Below are 16132 nucleotides of genomic sequence, written 5' to 3' on the forward strand. Positions count from 1 at the left end.
AAGAACTCCAAAATCCATGCAAAGGATTTGAAATTCCATCGACAACGAGCAGCAAAACCAACAAAATCAGTGACTTCGTGGACTTAAATGCCCAGGTTTCTATAAACAGCATTCAATATTTTTATTCCAAAATCGACCTTTTCTAACGCCACTTGTTGTGCGTGACACAGGTGGAAACTGCAAAGGTTTCTAAAAAATCACAACCGTTTTTAGTCACGCACAGATTGTTGTTTTGTGTGTTGGGGGTTTTACTGTTCTGCGCCAACCGGCAAAAGAGCACGGCCTGCAGAAGGTTGCTCTTACAGAAGGTAGCAGCACCTTAACCTCACTAAATAATCACTCACAAACTCTACTAAAAAGAAAAGCAATTAGGCTTGGCCAATCGGAGGCCTAGGATTTATAATCTTGGTTGCATGTTGACTTGGTTTATTGTCAACTACAGGCTGCATGAAGTTGCCTGCAGAAAAAAATCCAACTTATATCGCATTAAGAAAAGCGTTAAGAACGGTGCGTCTTTTTCGTGCAAGGACAACAGCATCCCGAGAACAGCTGCATTTGTCACGAGTTATTGATGGTTTGTTAAAAAAAAGCATTCATCAACTTGAAACGTTCCATTCTTATTGTTTAAGTTACGTGACCAATCTAGCCATTCTATTATTTCGAAGAATTGAACCATTGTGATGCAACAATTGGCAGCGCCTTCCTGCGACTGAAACAATGGCGAGGCCACGAACGCGGAAATGCAAGACTAACTTGAAGAAGGAAGTTCTTTTTAATGTAGTAAAGTCATCCGAAAAGAAGAAAACAAACACGGGAATTGTTTACTGAACACCTTTTACAAAAGTTACCTGCGGTGAGGGTAGGCTGCGCTACCCACGACTACCTTTATACTGCTCACCTATACCTGCTTTTCTGAAAAACTTCGCTTCTAATGTGAAACTAATGCAAGTTCAAACCCAAACAACTTTAATCGTGTAAAGGCTGGTAACCCCGCTGCCGTCGCAAGCGCGTTGTAAGGGAATTGGGGAACCATGGTTACGACCTTCGGAGCAGTTGCCCACTGTAGATTTTGGGCGCTGTCTGCCTTTTGCCATGTTCATCAAATTCACCTTGGGATCGATCCAAGTTACTGATTGCCAAGCCACGCAACCATAATCGCCATTACGGCAAATATTTAATTACACGAAAACTATACCGTATTCAGAAAGCCTTTCGAGAAAAAAAGCATAAATTTTGTTCATGTGAAACTTACAGGAGTCAGTGAATATGTATATATTATTCCATATCAGTTTATCAGTTAGGGTGATTCCTATTGATTTGGGCACGTTCGTGCAAGCCAGTGGAATTCAATCAAGAATCAACACAGTCATGATTGCCAGCGAGGTGGGATGGCGGGCAATTTACGCCACCAACACACATGGCTTTGCCGCAGCACAGAAAAGCAAACAGCACCCTGGGCAGACAAAGAACAAGGGGAGCAATTAGGCTCGGCCAATCGGAGGCCAGGATTTATGGTCATGGCATGTACAAATGGCCCGACACGTTGCGTGTTGACTTGATTTACTGTCAATTACAGGCTGCATGAAGTTGTCTTGTTCGTTGACCAAACAGTTTTTTGTTGACCTTTCTTTCTGCTGCTGAGAAACTGCCAAAGAAAAATATGGTGAGTACATAAGATGATCACACGTGGAGTTGTCGCCGACCAAATACCTCGTTAAAATTGGATCAACCAAAAGAAACCGTTTTACGTCGCCTTTCTGGCGCCTAGTTCGCTTCAAAACAAACAGTAGCCCTGTAACTGCTGCGAAATTCATTTTCCAAATGTTTAGATTGTAGCTTCGATCATTCTCAATGTGAAATGCCGATGTGAAAGTGTACTTTCAATCGACACCCTTGAAAAACTGAATTTTGTAGCTGTTACATGGGCATTACAGTTTGTTTTGAAGAATTATAAAACCGTGTGTTATGTTTCTACTATTCGGTTGTTGGAGTTGTTGCTAGTTCCCAATCTGTATTTAGCGTTGTGGATCCGTGGCAAAGGAAACGTTTTTTTCGTAAGATCTTTATAAAACCCGTATTTTTCGTGGTCTTATTAATCACGTACAACATTGTCCATAACCCTAAACCTAAACCATTGCCAAATTTCAGTGTCGATCGGTTACAGTTTAGGGTGGAAGGTTAGTTTGCGCGTGCATATGCTTTAACCAACTACTGGAAGTATCTCTCTGGCGCAACAAGTGGCTGTAGAAACGGAATAAATTGCGCACATAGGGCATCATTGTTGGTATACAAATAACTCCCAACCTCTTTGTCTATTTTCACATATCCCTATAAAAAGTTACACCTTAAGCAGAAGAAACTGCGTATTTCGATAAAATCCCACTTACATTTTAGCGCGAATGCATCTCAATTCACGTTGGACAAGCCGGAGTCCAAATCGGCAACGCTTGCTGGGAGCTCTACTGCCTCGAGCATGGGATACGTCCGGATGGCACGATGTCCAAAGATAGTGGTCGCAAGGGCGACGACTCATTCAACACTTTCTTCAGCGAGACAGGAGCAGGAAAGCACGTTCCTCGCGCTGTCTTCGTAGACCTGGAGCCAACTGTCGTCGGTGAGTTGCAGGTTAAAGCGACTTACCAATGATCCCTGTCTAATGTAGTAAAAAATTTTAACACTCTGCCAAGTGGACCCCAGTTTTTTTCATGGGTCCCAAAGCTATTTTAGCACTTAACCAGTTGCAGAGCACTGGTGGAGGAACTGTTTGTTTTTGACCACACCGGGATTTGAACTCAGGATATCCTGGCCACGAATCCCGATCAGGTTTTTTTTTCTTGGTATATGGGTCGGGCTCTTAACCAATGCTGCCAATCACCCCCCATCCCAATCAGACTTCTCACAGGAAACTAAAATCTACAGCAGTGCTCCACAACCGGTGTGTCGCGACATTTATTTGCCGCTAGACGGTGCGTGTGCCGCGGTGTGAATGCGACGGATAAACCGTAGATGGGCAGCATTGGTGAAGCGACCAAAACCTCTGAATTCCTGGCTAGGATATCCTGGTTTCAAATAAATAACCTTGGCAACATCGGTCTAACGCTCAACCCATATACCAATCAGGATTCCTGGCTGGTTCCAATCTCCATTAAGGTCAAGAAAAGAAAAAATATATATATTTTTTTCACATCATCGCAATTGGGCAGATTCGACTCCAGCTTTAGGCTTCATTTACACTACTACTGCTAGTATGACGTCATTAGGAAAAAAAGTTAGCGTTTTGCGAAAAAAAACTGTTCATGAAACAATAATTACCACAATTAGATGAGATACGAAATGGAACTTATCGTCAACTCTTCCATCCTGAGCAGATGATCACAGGAAAGGAAGATGCCGCCAACAACTATGCAAGGGGGCATTACACCATTGGTAAGTGGTTGTAAAAGGTGTGAACTGTCCCGAAATTATAATACCCACCTCTTCTGTGTGCTCATAATGCAATACCTACATCACGTATAGAGTAATTGCAAAACGTTTTGCAAATGAATGAACAGCTGGCTAATGTTTATTTTTTCAGGGAGATTTTTTGGGTTAAGCTATGGATCAATAAATATGGCGCGTCTTAAGTTAGTAAAATACCAGGATTCCTCTCCAATTAACAAGTGAAAGAATGTAGGATGCTACTGCGCTGACATTGGTGGTTCCTTTTAGGAAAGGAATTGGTGGATTCTGTTCTCGATCGAATCCGGAAACTGTCAGATCAATGTTCCGGATTGCAAGGTTTCCTCATCTTCCACTCATTCGGAGGAGGAACCGGATCTGGATTTGCATCCCTGCTCATGGAGAGACTCTCCGTCGATTACGGCAAGAAGTCAAAGCTTGAATTTGCCGTTTATCCGGCTCCGCAGGCGAGTATATTGTATATTATGTAGTGGGGGACAATTTAATTAAACGTTTTTACAGATATCAACGGCTGTGGTGGAGCCCTACAACTCTATTTTGACAACCCACACCACCTTAGAGCACTCGGACTGTGCTTTCATGGTTGACAACGAAGCCATCTATGATATCTGCCGCAGAAACCTCGACATCGACCGACCAAGCTATACCAACCTTAACCGACTTATCGGTCAAATCGTGTCGTCCATCACAGCTTCGTTGAGATTCGATGGAGCCCTAAACGTCGACCTTACGGAATTCCAAACCAACTTGGTGCCGTATCCACGCATCCACTTCCCATTGGTCACTTACGCTCCAGTGATTTCAGCTGAAAAAGCTTACCACGAGCAGCTTTCTGTTGGGGAGATCACCAACGCCTGCTTCGAGCCTTCCAACCAAATGGTTAAATGTGATCCTAGGCGTGGCAAGTACATGGCTTGCTGCATGTTGTACCGTGGTGACGTTGTACCCAAAGACGTCAACGCAGCCATTGCCACCATCAAAACAAAGCGGACAATTCAGGTAAGAGCATTTAAAAGGCTTTTAGTGTAAAATCTGTAAAATAATTGGTTTATCTTACAACTAAATTTAATATTTTCACAGTTCGTGGATTGGTGTCCGACCGGTTTTAAGGTTGGAATCAACTACCAGCCTCCTACTGTTGTTCCTGGTGGAGATTTGGCGAAGGTGCAACGAGCTGTTTGCATGTTGAGCAACACCACTGCCATCGCCGAGGCGTGGGCTCGTTTGGATCACAAGTTCGACTTGATGTACGCCAAGCGAGCATTCGTCCATTGGTAAGTGAATAATATGCAAATCCAGAGCATATCCAGAGTTGTTAGACCAAAAACAGACGCAGTAAACCCAAAAATTTTACTTGCGCAATTTGTTTCGTCCTAAGGTTTGTAAATTTTACCTCGTCAACGACGCAGTTCAAAACTCAAATACGTTTAGAAGTAAATGAGCCATTACCATCAAGTGAGCTGAAGATGTGTACTACTGCCGTTTAACCTACCGCTTGGCAAATACATTTCCATGTGTACTTTGCATCATCTGCATTGAGGAGACCTAAAAAGCTGAACACTTCCTACAACGCTGTGCATATTTCTAGGTACGTTGGGGAAGGAATGGAAGAGGGTGAGTTTTCTGAGGCAAGAGAGGATCTCGCCGCTCTGGAGAAAGATTACGAAGAAGTTGGTGTCGACTCCGCTGACGGAGATGTGGAGGAAGATGATGAGGAATATTAAATTTTGTTTGTTTTGTTGTTCGATGTTTTTGTGCTGTTTCTTTACTTAGCTGTTGACGACAATAAAATCTTAAACGCGAGAAGTTATCTAATGCAAAGGAAAGAACTATGCGGAATCGCAGCAGTTTGGGAGAAATACGTTGTACGTCGGAATATTAAATTTTGTTTGTGCCGTTGTTAGATGTTTTTGTGCTCACTCTTATTAATCTGTTGACGATAATAAAACCTTAAACGCGAGAATTTATCTAATGCAAAGGAAAGAACTATGCGGAATCGCAGCAGTTTGGGAGAAATACGTTGTACGTCGGAATATTAAATTTTGTTTGTGCCGTTGTTAGATGTTTTTGTGCTCACTCTTATTAATCTGTTGACGATAATCAAACCTTAAACGCGAGAAGTTATCTAATGCAAAGGAAAGAACTATGCGGAATCGCAGCAGTTTGGGGGAGAAATACGTTGTACGTCGAAATATTAAATTTTGTTTGTGCCGTTGTTAGATGTTTTTGTGCTCACTCTTATTAATCTGTTGACGATAATCAAACCTTAAACGCGAGAAGTTATCTAATGCAAAGGAAAGAACTATGCGGAATCGCAGCAGTTTGGGAGAAATACGTTGTACGTCGGAATATTAAATTTTGTTTGTGCCGTTGTTAGATGTTTTTGTGCTCACTCTTATTAATCTGTTGACGATAATCAAACCTTAAACGCGAGAAGTTATCTAATGCAAAGGAAAGAACTATGCGGAATCGCAGCAGTTTGGGGGAGAAATACGTTGTACGTCGGAATATTAAATTTTGTTTGTGCCGTTGTTAGATGTTTTTGTGCTCACTCTTATTAATCTGTTGACGATAATCAAACCTTAAACGCGAGAAGTTATCTAATGCAAAGGAAAGAACTATGCGGAATCGCAGCAGTTTGGGGGAGAAATACGTTGTACGTCGAAATATTAAATTTTGTTTGTGCCGTTGTTAGATGTTTTTGTGCTCACTCTTATTAATCTGTTGACGATAATCAAACCTTAAACGCGAGAAGTTATCTAATGCAAAGGAAAGAACTATGCGGAATCACAGCAGTTTGGGAGAAATACGTTGTACGTCGGAATATTAAATTTTGTTTGTGCCGTTGTTAAATGTTTTTGTGCTCACTCTTATTAATCTGTTGACGATAATCAAACCTTAAACGCGAGAATTTATCTAATGCAAAGGAAAGAACTATGCGGGATCGCAGCAGTTTGGGAGAAATACGTTGTACGTCGGAATATTAAATTTTGTTTGTGCCGTTGTTAGATGTTTTTGTGCTCACTCTTATTAATCTGTTGACGATAATCAAACCTTAAACGCGAGAATTTATCTAATGCAAAGGAAAGAACTATGCGGAATCGCAGCAGTTTGGGAGAAATACGTTGTACGTCGGAATATTAAATTTTGTTTGTGCCGTTGTTAGATGTTTTTGTGCTCACTCTTATTAATCTGTTGAAGTTATCTAATGCAAAGGAAAGAACTATGCGGAATCCCAGCAGTTTGGGAGAAAAGTTGTACGTCGAGTGGGCGTTGCTTTATCAGTTACGCATTCTTCTCACTGAAAATGTCAAAACCTCTGCTAACGTAATGACTTAATTTTAGTATGGGCTTGTGCATTGAGTATGCGTTGGGCTTTCGGTATGCATATTCTCGCCTCCGTCATTCTTTGGCAAACATACCAACGACGTCGGATCGTAAAAAGGATTTTCTCCTTAAGAAAAGCGTGCATACCTTCGCAATACGTCTAAAAATAGGTGATAGGGGTGCGGCAAAAAACCTTTAAAAGTATCCATGTATAGCACCAGCAACTTCATTAGTGCACTGCTGCAGGCGGAATTGGTAAACCCCTTGTATTTTTTTTTATGCAACAAAGTAAATTTCAAATTATCTGCGCCGACGCTGTTGTAAACTTCAATTAAGTGCTGATAAACATTTGAACACAGTGTAATTGGCGCCAGTTAGTGTTACTTACGTTGCCCCTATGGCCGCACCTTAAAAGTTTGCTTTTTAACTTGAAAAACGTTGTTTTGGTGTTACAAGTTGTTTTTGGTGATTCTCTTCGAAGGGTCGAATGCCGAACTGTAAAAGTTATTGACTAGAAAAACGCCGCCACGCATGTTGGCACACAAGTTGTTTTTGCTGATTCTCGTCCAAGGGTCGAATGTCGAACTGTAAAAGTTATTCACTAGAAAAGCGCCGCCACGCATGTTGGCATACAAGTTGTTTTTGCTGATTCTCGTCCAAGGGTCGAATGTCGAACTGTAAAAGTTATTCACTAGAAAAGCGCCGCCACGCATGTTGCCATACAAGTTGTTTTTGCTGATTCTCGTCGAAGGGTCGAAGGCCGAACCGTAAAAGTTATTCACTAGAAAAGCGCCGCCACGCATGTTGCCATACAAGTTGTTTTTGCTGATTCTCGTCGAAGGGTCGAAAAATAACACCACTGACTTCCGACCGTCAGTTAATTCCGGCTCCTTCTTGCTATCAAACCGGTAATATAAATACTGTTGTGTTGACTTACCAGGACAAAAGGAATGAGGTAGAGTTGCAGACGCACGGAAGTCCGCATAAAAGGTGAAGGCTTTTTAGTTTGTAGCGCAAAGTACAGTCGTCTTTTAAAATCGTGTTTCTATGAAATAACAGATTCTTTAAAACACGTTTTTGTGTCGTTACGTGACCGGGTACGCTTTTTTAGGTTGGTTGCAGATCTCAGAAAATATGCGGACACGACAAGATTAGACTTGACACAAGCGCTTGCGGCTCACACTTGACAGGTTAGGAGAAAGGCGGAGTAGAATGAACTTCAGCTTGTGCATGAGAAGCGGATGCAATCTAGTCTGCATTGTGTGGGAAAGGCAGAAACTGATGTTAGTCACAGGAAGTTTAGTTTCCGAGATTCTGCCTACCGTCAACGCGCCCCTGTGTGCAATTAATGAATGCTTACTTTCAATTGAAGTAACCATGCTAAGGCATCGACGAGACCTTATATAGGTCAAAACATTGGCCCTGTCTGCAGCTCACTTACGTGAATACAAGGAAGTTACCTCATGTGATTCAAAACGACGATGATTTTGGATTTCGAAAAGTCAGTTTGTTGTGGAATGAGCGAATATGGCAGTGAACTGGTCTTTCAACGTGGTTTCAATTCACGTGAATCATTGCAAAAAATCTTTAAAAGTGGAAGTGTTTTGTGATATCACATAGACAGAGGCACGGTTGCCCTAATGCGCAGGTCCTTACTTGGCGACAGCTATTATATAGAGATCATTAGATTCATCGCAGCCAAAGCATTGCAGCCAAGCGGGATCAGCCACTTTAATCAATATCTGAAAAATCAAGCTCCCGGTGAGGTTTGAACTAACGACCCTGGGCTAACCAGACCGTACACTCATACCCACTGGGCAGCGGGAAAAGTGCCCGTCGAAGTTGTTTTCATCTTGTGGAAACGTAATTAGCGAACAATGCTCTAAAAATGTCAGGCCGCTGATCTTATTTTAACAACTTATGTTCTAATAGCATATCATATTGTTATTCGAATATTTATATGTAATTTTGTCAAAGTTTTCATATCGTTTGGATGGTCAGACTATGACAGTGTTTCCAAACCGGTGGTACGCGTACCACTATGGTGTTACGAGACGGCATTGCCGGTGGTACACGAGCACCTTTCCGTAATATGCGGATTGAAAGAATCGTAAGTAATCCCAAAATGTTTGTTACTTCATCCCCTAGGTTACTTTGTAACACTTAACTAGGTGGTACGCGTTGAAATTGTTTTACCTCCAAGTGATACGCAACCACAAAAGGTTGTAAATCACTGGCCTATAAATTATAAGGTGTGCAAAAACACCCACTGCACCTCGTAAGACGGCTGTGTTACTCGCAACCAAAATCTTTATTAACAGGCGCTTGTTTCTCAAATAAGATTAGACAGGTGCGTGACCCGAAACGCGGAGGGAGTTTTTCAAGGTGTGTTTAAAATTCCGTTGCATCATAAACAGTCATCATGGACCAGACGCGTGACTCATCACTTTAAATTTTTTTCCTCCTTGCAGGACAAATATAGGTGTGCTAGTAGCAAAAATTTGTTCAAAGTTGTGTGCAAGACGAGGAACTCCAGAAGAAATGGACGCGAAAAAAATCTACGCATTTATTTTTGCTTTTGCTGTGCTCTGTTCAGACGTACTCGCTAATACAGGGACACACGGTAAGTTAGCAATTCTACAACAACTTTTGGACTTTTTAAATGTGTTTTAAAAACAAAGAACAAGTTTTCGACACAATATTCCACTGACCGAAACCGGGAAAGGCAGTTTTGTTGTCGTTCGAAAAAAATATTTCTTTTTTAAAAATGCACGAATTTCCCCACTGACAGGTGTGTGTGTTGGTCTTGGGATTTTTGGTCCAAAATTTTTGTAGCAAAAACTCCCAGAACCGACCTAAACGTCAGCGCACATGATATTGTTTGAACGACCAAGCTGTTGCTGTAGAAATCACACAGTTTCAAATAAACAGTGATGGTCAAGGGCCCACTTTTGACAATAACGCAAAATACATTGACCCTGATGCGCCGCTCCGGTTGCATCTCCCTCTTTCATGGTGCCTTCTATGTAGATCCACTCAAAATCGCCCAAGGCATCTAATTTACGAGTATGTGTATTTCGCCTGAGGAAACAATTACTATTATATTGTACTAAATAATTAAAACACGATAAACAGGATAACTTTACCTCAAACCTGTATGTGTAATTGTGAGATTTTTTTACATTGTCGTTTAATTTGCAGGAACAAAACTGATCATGGGAAAACACCATCAGAAAGTAAGTGTCCTTTAAATACGCCATACTCTCACACTACTCTGACTTCCACCGTGTCGTAAGTGCCCGTCTTGCATGAATGCGTAAGTCTGTTCCCTGCCACCAACAACACGCAAGCGCTGATATCGATCAATATTCATCAAATCAGACTCACAGACAACTGATTATTATCATTTTCTAAACAAACGATAAATGTCATTTATAGACAACAGTGAGTTATTTTGGATGCATTTTCTAAGTAAGTCCAATTCGGCTACTCCATGCAGGGTCAGAATCAATGCTTCAGGGGAAAATTTACCCAAATTACGTCATTTTATTCTGCCAGATGGGTATTACTTTAATATTATGTTACACAGAAGCACAAAGTTTGTTGTCATATTACACAATTTTTAGTCTTTGTGTTTTTACACTTGATATGCTGTAAAGCATAGGTATTGCTTTCATGATTTTATCGCATGTCGCGTTGCTTCAACAAGCGCCAACACATATGTTTGTGTTCACTCAAGTTTATCTGATATTTTGCAGTTCAAGGTGAAACGCATCATGTTCGATGGGACCTTACCTGAAGAATACAATTGGAGGTAAATCACGCACATTTTATATAGTTGTTGCCTTGCAAAATATATTAGCGACGAAATTAAATTTCCAGTCAGTGTAGGCTCCTAAGTAAAAGTATTGGTTGACGTTGCTAATAAGATATAAACACGTATATTCGTTAACTTTACTTGTATATTTTTAGTTGTTCCATAACGAAAGGTGTACCACGAAAGAAACTGCTAAAATGTGTTAGAAGCTAAGAAAGCAACCACCGAGCCTTCAACAATGGATCTCCTGTAGTTGATGGGTTGGAGGATAAAGAAACAAACAAAAAATGCCTTTGGGTCTTACATCTCCATACTGTCTCGTACATATTAATTGGTATTTTAAGCGCCATTCGCTTTTCCGCGCAATATTTCACGATTTCTCATAGCTCTGTTTTCTTTCTTTTTCCCGTTTTCTTTTCATATCGATGCAGTGTTGAATTAGGATGCTGTTCCTTTTTTGGCAATTCAGTCGAACGGCCCGAAAACGCACATATATTTGCGTTTACAATAATAAGGGTAAAAACACTGAAGGTTACAGCGGCAAACTCGTCAATTAATATTTCTAAGTCGAGTTGGTGACGAAATTAGCTTGTGATGATAAGAAGGCGTTGTTGACACTTCCCCCCTTTTTATCTTGCATTTACGTCATAAGGTTATTTCGGTAGCCTGGATCATTGCCGGCCTCTTAGGAAATGCTTTTTTCCCTGGTGGTTGACTCTGCACTGAACCCTTTCTTTTTTCGTATCTGATTCTTTCAAGCTTCAAGTCCTTTTGTCCGCATGAGGTGTCAATGATTCGCCTAGTGTTTCTCTTGACTGTGTTTATCAAATTTGTAACTCGTTGCACTTTATCAAATAAATTGTTCCAATTATCCAAAATTCAATGCGAACGTGTCTTTGCGTCATCTCGATTTACCAAGTGGCCAAACATAAAGAAAACATTGGCATATTTCTACAATGGAAAGACTGTAGTTAAGTTATATAATAAAGTGTTGCCAACTTCAGCAATTCGTCGATGATTCACTTACACGTGAAGGTAAAAACTAAACGCATGAGCGCTTATTACTCGGTCACGCCTGACTTCGTTTTAAGCGCAACTCACTCGTTTTTCAACCTGGTTTGAAAAGCGATCCATAATTTTCTAAACTGTCGAGCGCGGTTTAAAATTTCTGTCAAAATTGCAGCCAGGGCGCTACAACATTATAGGGTCGCAAGGAATATCCGACTACCGTTTATATAGACCATACTTGGGCACTGAATTAAATTAAATAAGGTTTTTTACAAGCTTCACTATTCCGATTTCGGTACTTATAATTTTCGTCCTAATTGGGTTCTGAAATACACTGTCCCATCTGTCGAACTAAAACGCACAAAAGAAACGTTTTTCTGATGTGCTTTGTGTGAAGAGTATTCACGTCTATTTCGAGTGAAAAAAATTCATTTCGTTTCCTTAAACCAAACCCAACCTTTCGGGGATTGCGACACTCCTGGTGAATTTCCGAAGATTTGCCGCATCCAATGGTGGCAAACCCATGAGCGAACGTTGCAATTAAAAAAAAATTCTATCTGACTCTAGATGGGGGATTAATATAATAGCAATGATGTGCCCTCCATATAGCATTACCTTGCTGGTAAATCGCATTATAAAATGTTGCCAGATAGTGAATATAAGGAACAGCTTGAAGACTACAAATGGCGCCCCAGGTTGCCGTGGCAACCCGGTTGGGAACCACCGGCCTAAACAACACTGCTCGTCTACAAGCAATATGGTTTAATGCTGAAAGACACGTTTCGTCGTTGAAAAGATATGCTCAGTAGGTGGCGCTTCACTTTCACTAAGTAACAATTGTTAGTCATGAATCCAGTGCCCCCAAGTGGTATTAAATCTCTGGTCGTCAAGAAGCTTGACACTACTCGGAAAGACAACAATTATTAAATCTCTAGTAATTCCAATTTTAACGTATAAATTCAGTGTATTACCGATAATCTTAACCAACGATCTTATTTCAAAAATCAAGCGACCAATATTTAAATTTCTTTGGGGGTCAAAGTGGGAAAGAGTTAAAAGAGAGACAATATGTTTGGATGTAGACGAAGGCGGCCTCGGCGTAATCGATGTTGAAAACTACCTCCTTGCACTAAACTTAAAATGGTTTAGGAAACTCCATGACGACAAGATTAATGAAACTTGGAAGGTGATAGAAAAGCCGCTTTGCAACGAAAATTGGTTGGAGGCAATTTTAAATGGAAATGCAAAAGTTGAGTCTTCACGGTTAAAGCGAATTTTACCCCTACGTTCCCTACGAGCCACCGTAGGAGCTTGCAAAAACCTCTTTACAACGCTAGGCTTACAACAGAACAATCGTCCATTATGGTTCAATGCCAAAGTTAAATACCACGCAAAACCCGGGTTCATGAATGCATGTATTAAAGCGGGAATTTTATTTCAAATAGACATACTTAACACAAACGGAGAGTATCTTGCATATGATACGATTGCAAAAAATTACGGCTTAACGCCCAATAATAAGGATTTCGTGGAATTTATCAAGCTTGTCTCAAAATTTCCCCCCGAGTGGGATATGGAGTGTGTCCCACCGCACAATTCCATTGTCAAAACTTTAATTCAGACGTTGCATGCATTGAACAAAACAAAAGATATATATTCCATTCTGAAAAATAAAGCCTCTAAACCAAAAGCACAAGACATCTGGGACAAAAGGTTAGGGGAAGACACCCCATGGCCCCTTGTTTACAAGAACGTCTACAAATCAACCATAGAAACCAAATTAAGAAGCTTCCAAATTAAATTAAATCTCAATGCCGTTACAACCAATAAACAACTACATTCTTTTGGGAAAGTAATTAGTAACATGTGCGTTTTTTGCAAGAAGCAAGTGGAAACTGTGTGTCATCTTTTTTGTTCATGCCCCATTGTAAATGTATACTGGGAGGATGTAATTTCATATTTAAGTGCTAGAATAAGACAAAATTTAATTTTAACAGATGCAGAAAAACTTTTTGGAATGCATTCTGATTTGCCAAGTCAACTTTTTATAAATTGTGCGTTGTTATGCGCCAGATATGTGATTTACAGTAGCAAATACGCGGAAACGAACCCGACCTTAACGAAATTTGTGCTTTTTTTGAAGAATCTACGTAACTGTGAATTTAACCTAGCAAAAAAAAGAAATACTTTATATTTGCATAAAAGTAAATGGTCGCATACTGTCTAAAGTACTCAACGTAATTTGTCATGTTTCTTTTAACTTTTCGCTATGCTCCCTTTGGCTCTGCTTCTTATGTGTATTGTGGTAGCGTAATTGTGTAAAATAAATGTCACTGAGCAAAAAAAAAAAAAAAAAAAAAAACAACAATACAATAACAAACGCGTACGGGAAAAAACAGTGAAAAAAAAAAAAAAAAAAATGAATCCAGTGCCCAAAAACACTGCAGTGCCTGATTAACCATTAGGCGAACAAGGATTATGCCTTAGGCTTAGGGTCAGCCGAAATAACATTAAGGCGTATTTCCACAAAAAAAAATGTCTGAAAATAGGTCTTTTTCACATCAGAAGGTAATTCCTTCACAAGCTTGCCTTCAAAAAATAGATTAATGAACTTGTCGCTGTGTTTTTAGTTTTTGTACTCTTAATCTTGGTGAACGTAATATATGTGTACTTTCAGGTCCCTTGTCACAATTTGCAGTAGGGCCGTCAGAACTTATTCCAGCACCACGTATAGTTTGTCCGTAACGCGTTTGTACGCCGTTTTCGAGTTGATGGACGTTTGAATTTGAAGACAAATACAACCTTTTCCCTGGAAAGCCACGTTTTCTTTGACTTCAATTATCGCATGCAATCGTTTTTCTTCCGGTTAAATTGCGCGGTTTATCGATATACGTTTCTCAAATGCAGACAGTTGTCCTTTAGCTTTACATTGAGTCTTCTATAGAATTATCGAAATACAATGGCAAGGCATCAACTGTAGCAACGGAGAAGCAGTTGACTGTCCGCTTGGAAAAACATGGTTCGCTCCACGCACACAATAATTGAACATACTCCACTGGTGATTAGGACTTAAATTAATACCTTTTAACACAAAACTATAAACACAACATGCTGTTCGTCAAAGAAATTAAGCAAATAAACTGACCAACGTTACCTTAATAAGAACGTAGTTTCCACGGTTTTATCGATTCAACAAGCCAAAGTGGTCTTAACTCTTAACACAAACAAAACAGTAGCAAATGTCAACATTAGAAAGGCTGTGGTGCAACTGGCGCTTTAGACACATAATAAACAGTGAATCTTTCCGAGTAATAATAATACCAATTTCGCATCAATCGTTCACTTACAAGTGCAATCAGACGTGAAGGGAAAACTTAACGCATGAGCGCTTATTATCCGGTCACGCCTGACTTCGTTTTAAGCGCAACTCGTTTTGACAACAAATCGCTCTCCAGCGACAAGTTGGGCTTGCAAACATTGTTCTGTGCGCTGTGCCCGAAGTCATCAAACAATTAAAACCACGCGCGACCTTTGTCAATCATTGATTGTCTCGAAAAGAGTTTGTGTTGTTACATTGCAAGCAGAAATTAAGCGAGAGATAATGTAAACTGCCCAAAGGTAAGGTGCGTGCTGTTCGTGTTGTTGCGCTGTTTTCTGCATCAGGTTGTTACGGCAGCCAGGGAATGCTTGTTTGCTGTTTAGTTTGTCTCAGAAAGTTGCTATTATAACATGTAGGCTACCAAGGGTTGCTTGAAATCAGTCGACTAAGTTGGAGTGGCACATATATATTTATTTGTTTATGTGGTAGGGCATAACACAGCTAACATCAAACTAAAGTAAGAAGTAGAACACTTCGTTTGGAAGGATTTTTAGTAGTTCATTCTGATGTATATCATCAGCAGCAGTCAAGGTATACGCAGCAGCACGTAACTTTTTCTCATGTGTTCACAACTTAGGCGAACGAGTCTACTGCAAATATATGTTCCGGAATGAAATCCTTAGTACAATATTTACCTTTTGCTATAACGATGACATGTAAAACCTGTCAGCGCGTGAGTAATGAAGGATAACGCAGCGATGGTGACGTCAGCACTGACGTATAGCGCGGAATTATATTGTTTGCTGTAAGTTTCATCACGGCGGAAGACAAACATTTGAAGGTAAATTGTGGGTTTTTCAGTTTATGCGGCACAGAGATCGAAACGGTCGCATCCGCAGCATACGGAAACCAGGTTATTCGACGTTTTTTTCGGGCCTATTAATGGGTTTCCGAAGACGATCTTATTCATATCGCCATGGTAGACTGAACTAACTTGTCCCCAAAAATCGGAGAGAAGGAAAAAAGTAGCTTCGGTAGCTCAGTCGACATAAAAAGGGCAACATAGTCCGCTTTTCTGCTTTGCCAGGAATAATGAATTAAAATTATACTTCGCAGCAAATCAGAAGTTATTATCTGGCGAAAGTAGGCATACTTTTAAACATTTGTCGGTTAACATATTGCGTAAGGTTTGTTTTCGTTTA

General features: G+C 40.4%; 1 protein-coding gene and 1 long non-coding RNA gene across 2 annotated transcripts; both read left to right on the forward strand.

Annotated features, from left to right (window-relative positions):
* The first annotated feature begins 1565 nt into the window (after positions 1 to 1565).
* On the forward strand, positions 1566 to 5208 carry LOC145913458 (tubulin alpha chain, testis-specific-like). The gene is made up of 7 exons (XM_083001112.1): positions 1566 to 1663; positions 2395 to 2614; positions 3322 to 3426; positions 3709 to 3905; positions 3961 to 4458; positions 4540 to 4733; positions 5048 to 5208. Exons 1-7 carry the CDS (start codon positions 1661 to 1663, stop codon positions 5181 to 5183), a joined length of 1353 nt encoding a protein of 450 aa, XP_082857238.1. The 5' UTR covers positions 1566 to 1660; the 3' UTR covers positions 5184 to 5208.
* Positions 5209 to 9263: 4055 nt separating this feature from the next.
* LOC145914076 (uncharacterized) lies at positions 9264 to 11475 on the forward strand. The gene is made up of 4 exons (XR_014403355.1): positions 9264 to 9409; positions 9988 to 10022; positions 10545 to 10600; positions 10759 to 11475. It is a non-coding gene; the product is annotated as an uncharacterized LOC145914076 (long non-coding RNA).
* The last annotated feature ends 4657 nt before the right edge of the window (positions 11476 to 16132 follow it).

This window comes from Ascidia mentula, chromosome 9 (genome assembly GCF_947561715.1).
Source record: "Ascidia mentula chromosome 9, kaAscMent1.1, whole genome shotgun sequence".
In the NCBI taxonomy this organism is placed as follows: Eukaryota; Metazoa; Chordata; class Ascidiacea; order Phlebobranchia; family Ascidiidae; genus Ascidia; species Ascidia mentula.

What these genes read in the sequence shown, in the direction of transcription:
- LOC145913458 (XM_083001112.1), top strand. An exon ending in CCGTTTATCCGGCTCCGCAG is followed by an intron (nt 3,906 to 3,960) that starts GCGAGTATATTG and finishes ACGTTTTTACAG; the next exon opens with ATATCAACGGCTGTGGTGGA. An exon ending in AAGCGAGCATTCGTCCATTG is followed by an intron (nt 4,734 to 5,047) that starts GTAAGTGAATAA and finishes GCATATTTCTAG; the next exon opens with GTACGTTGGGGAAGGAATGG.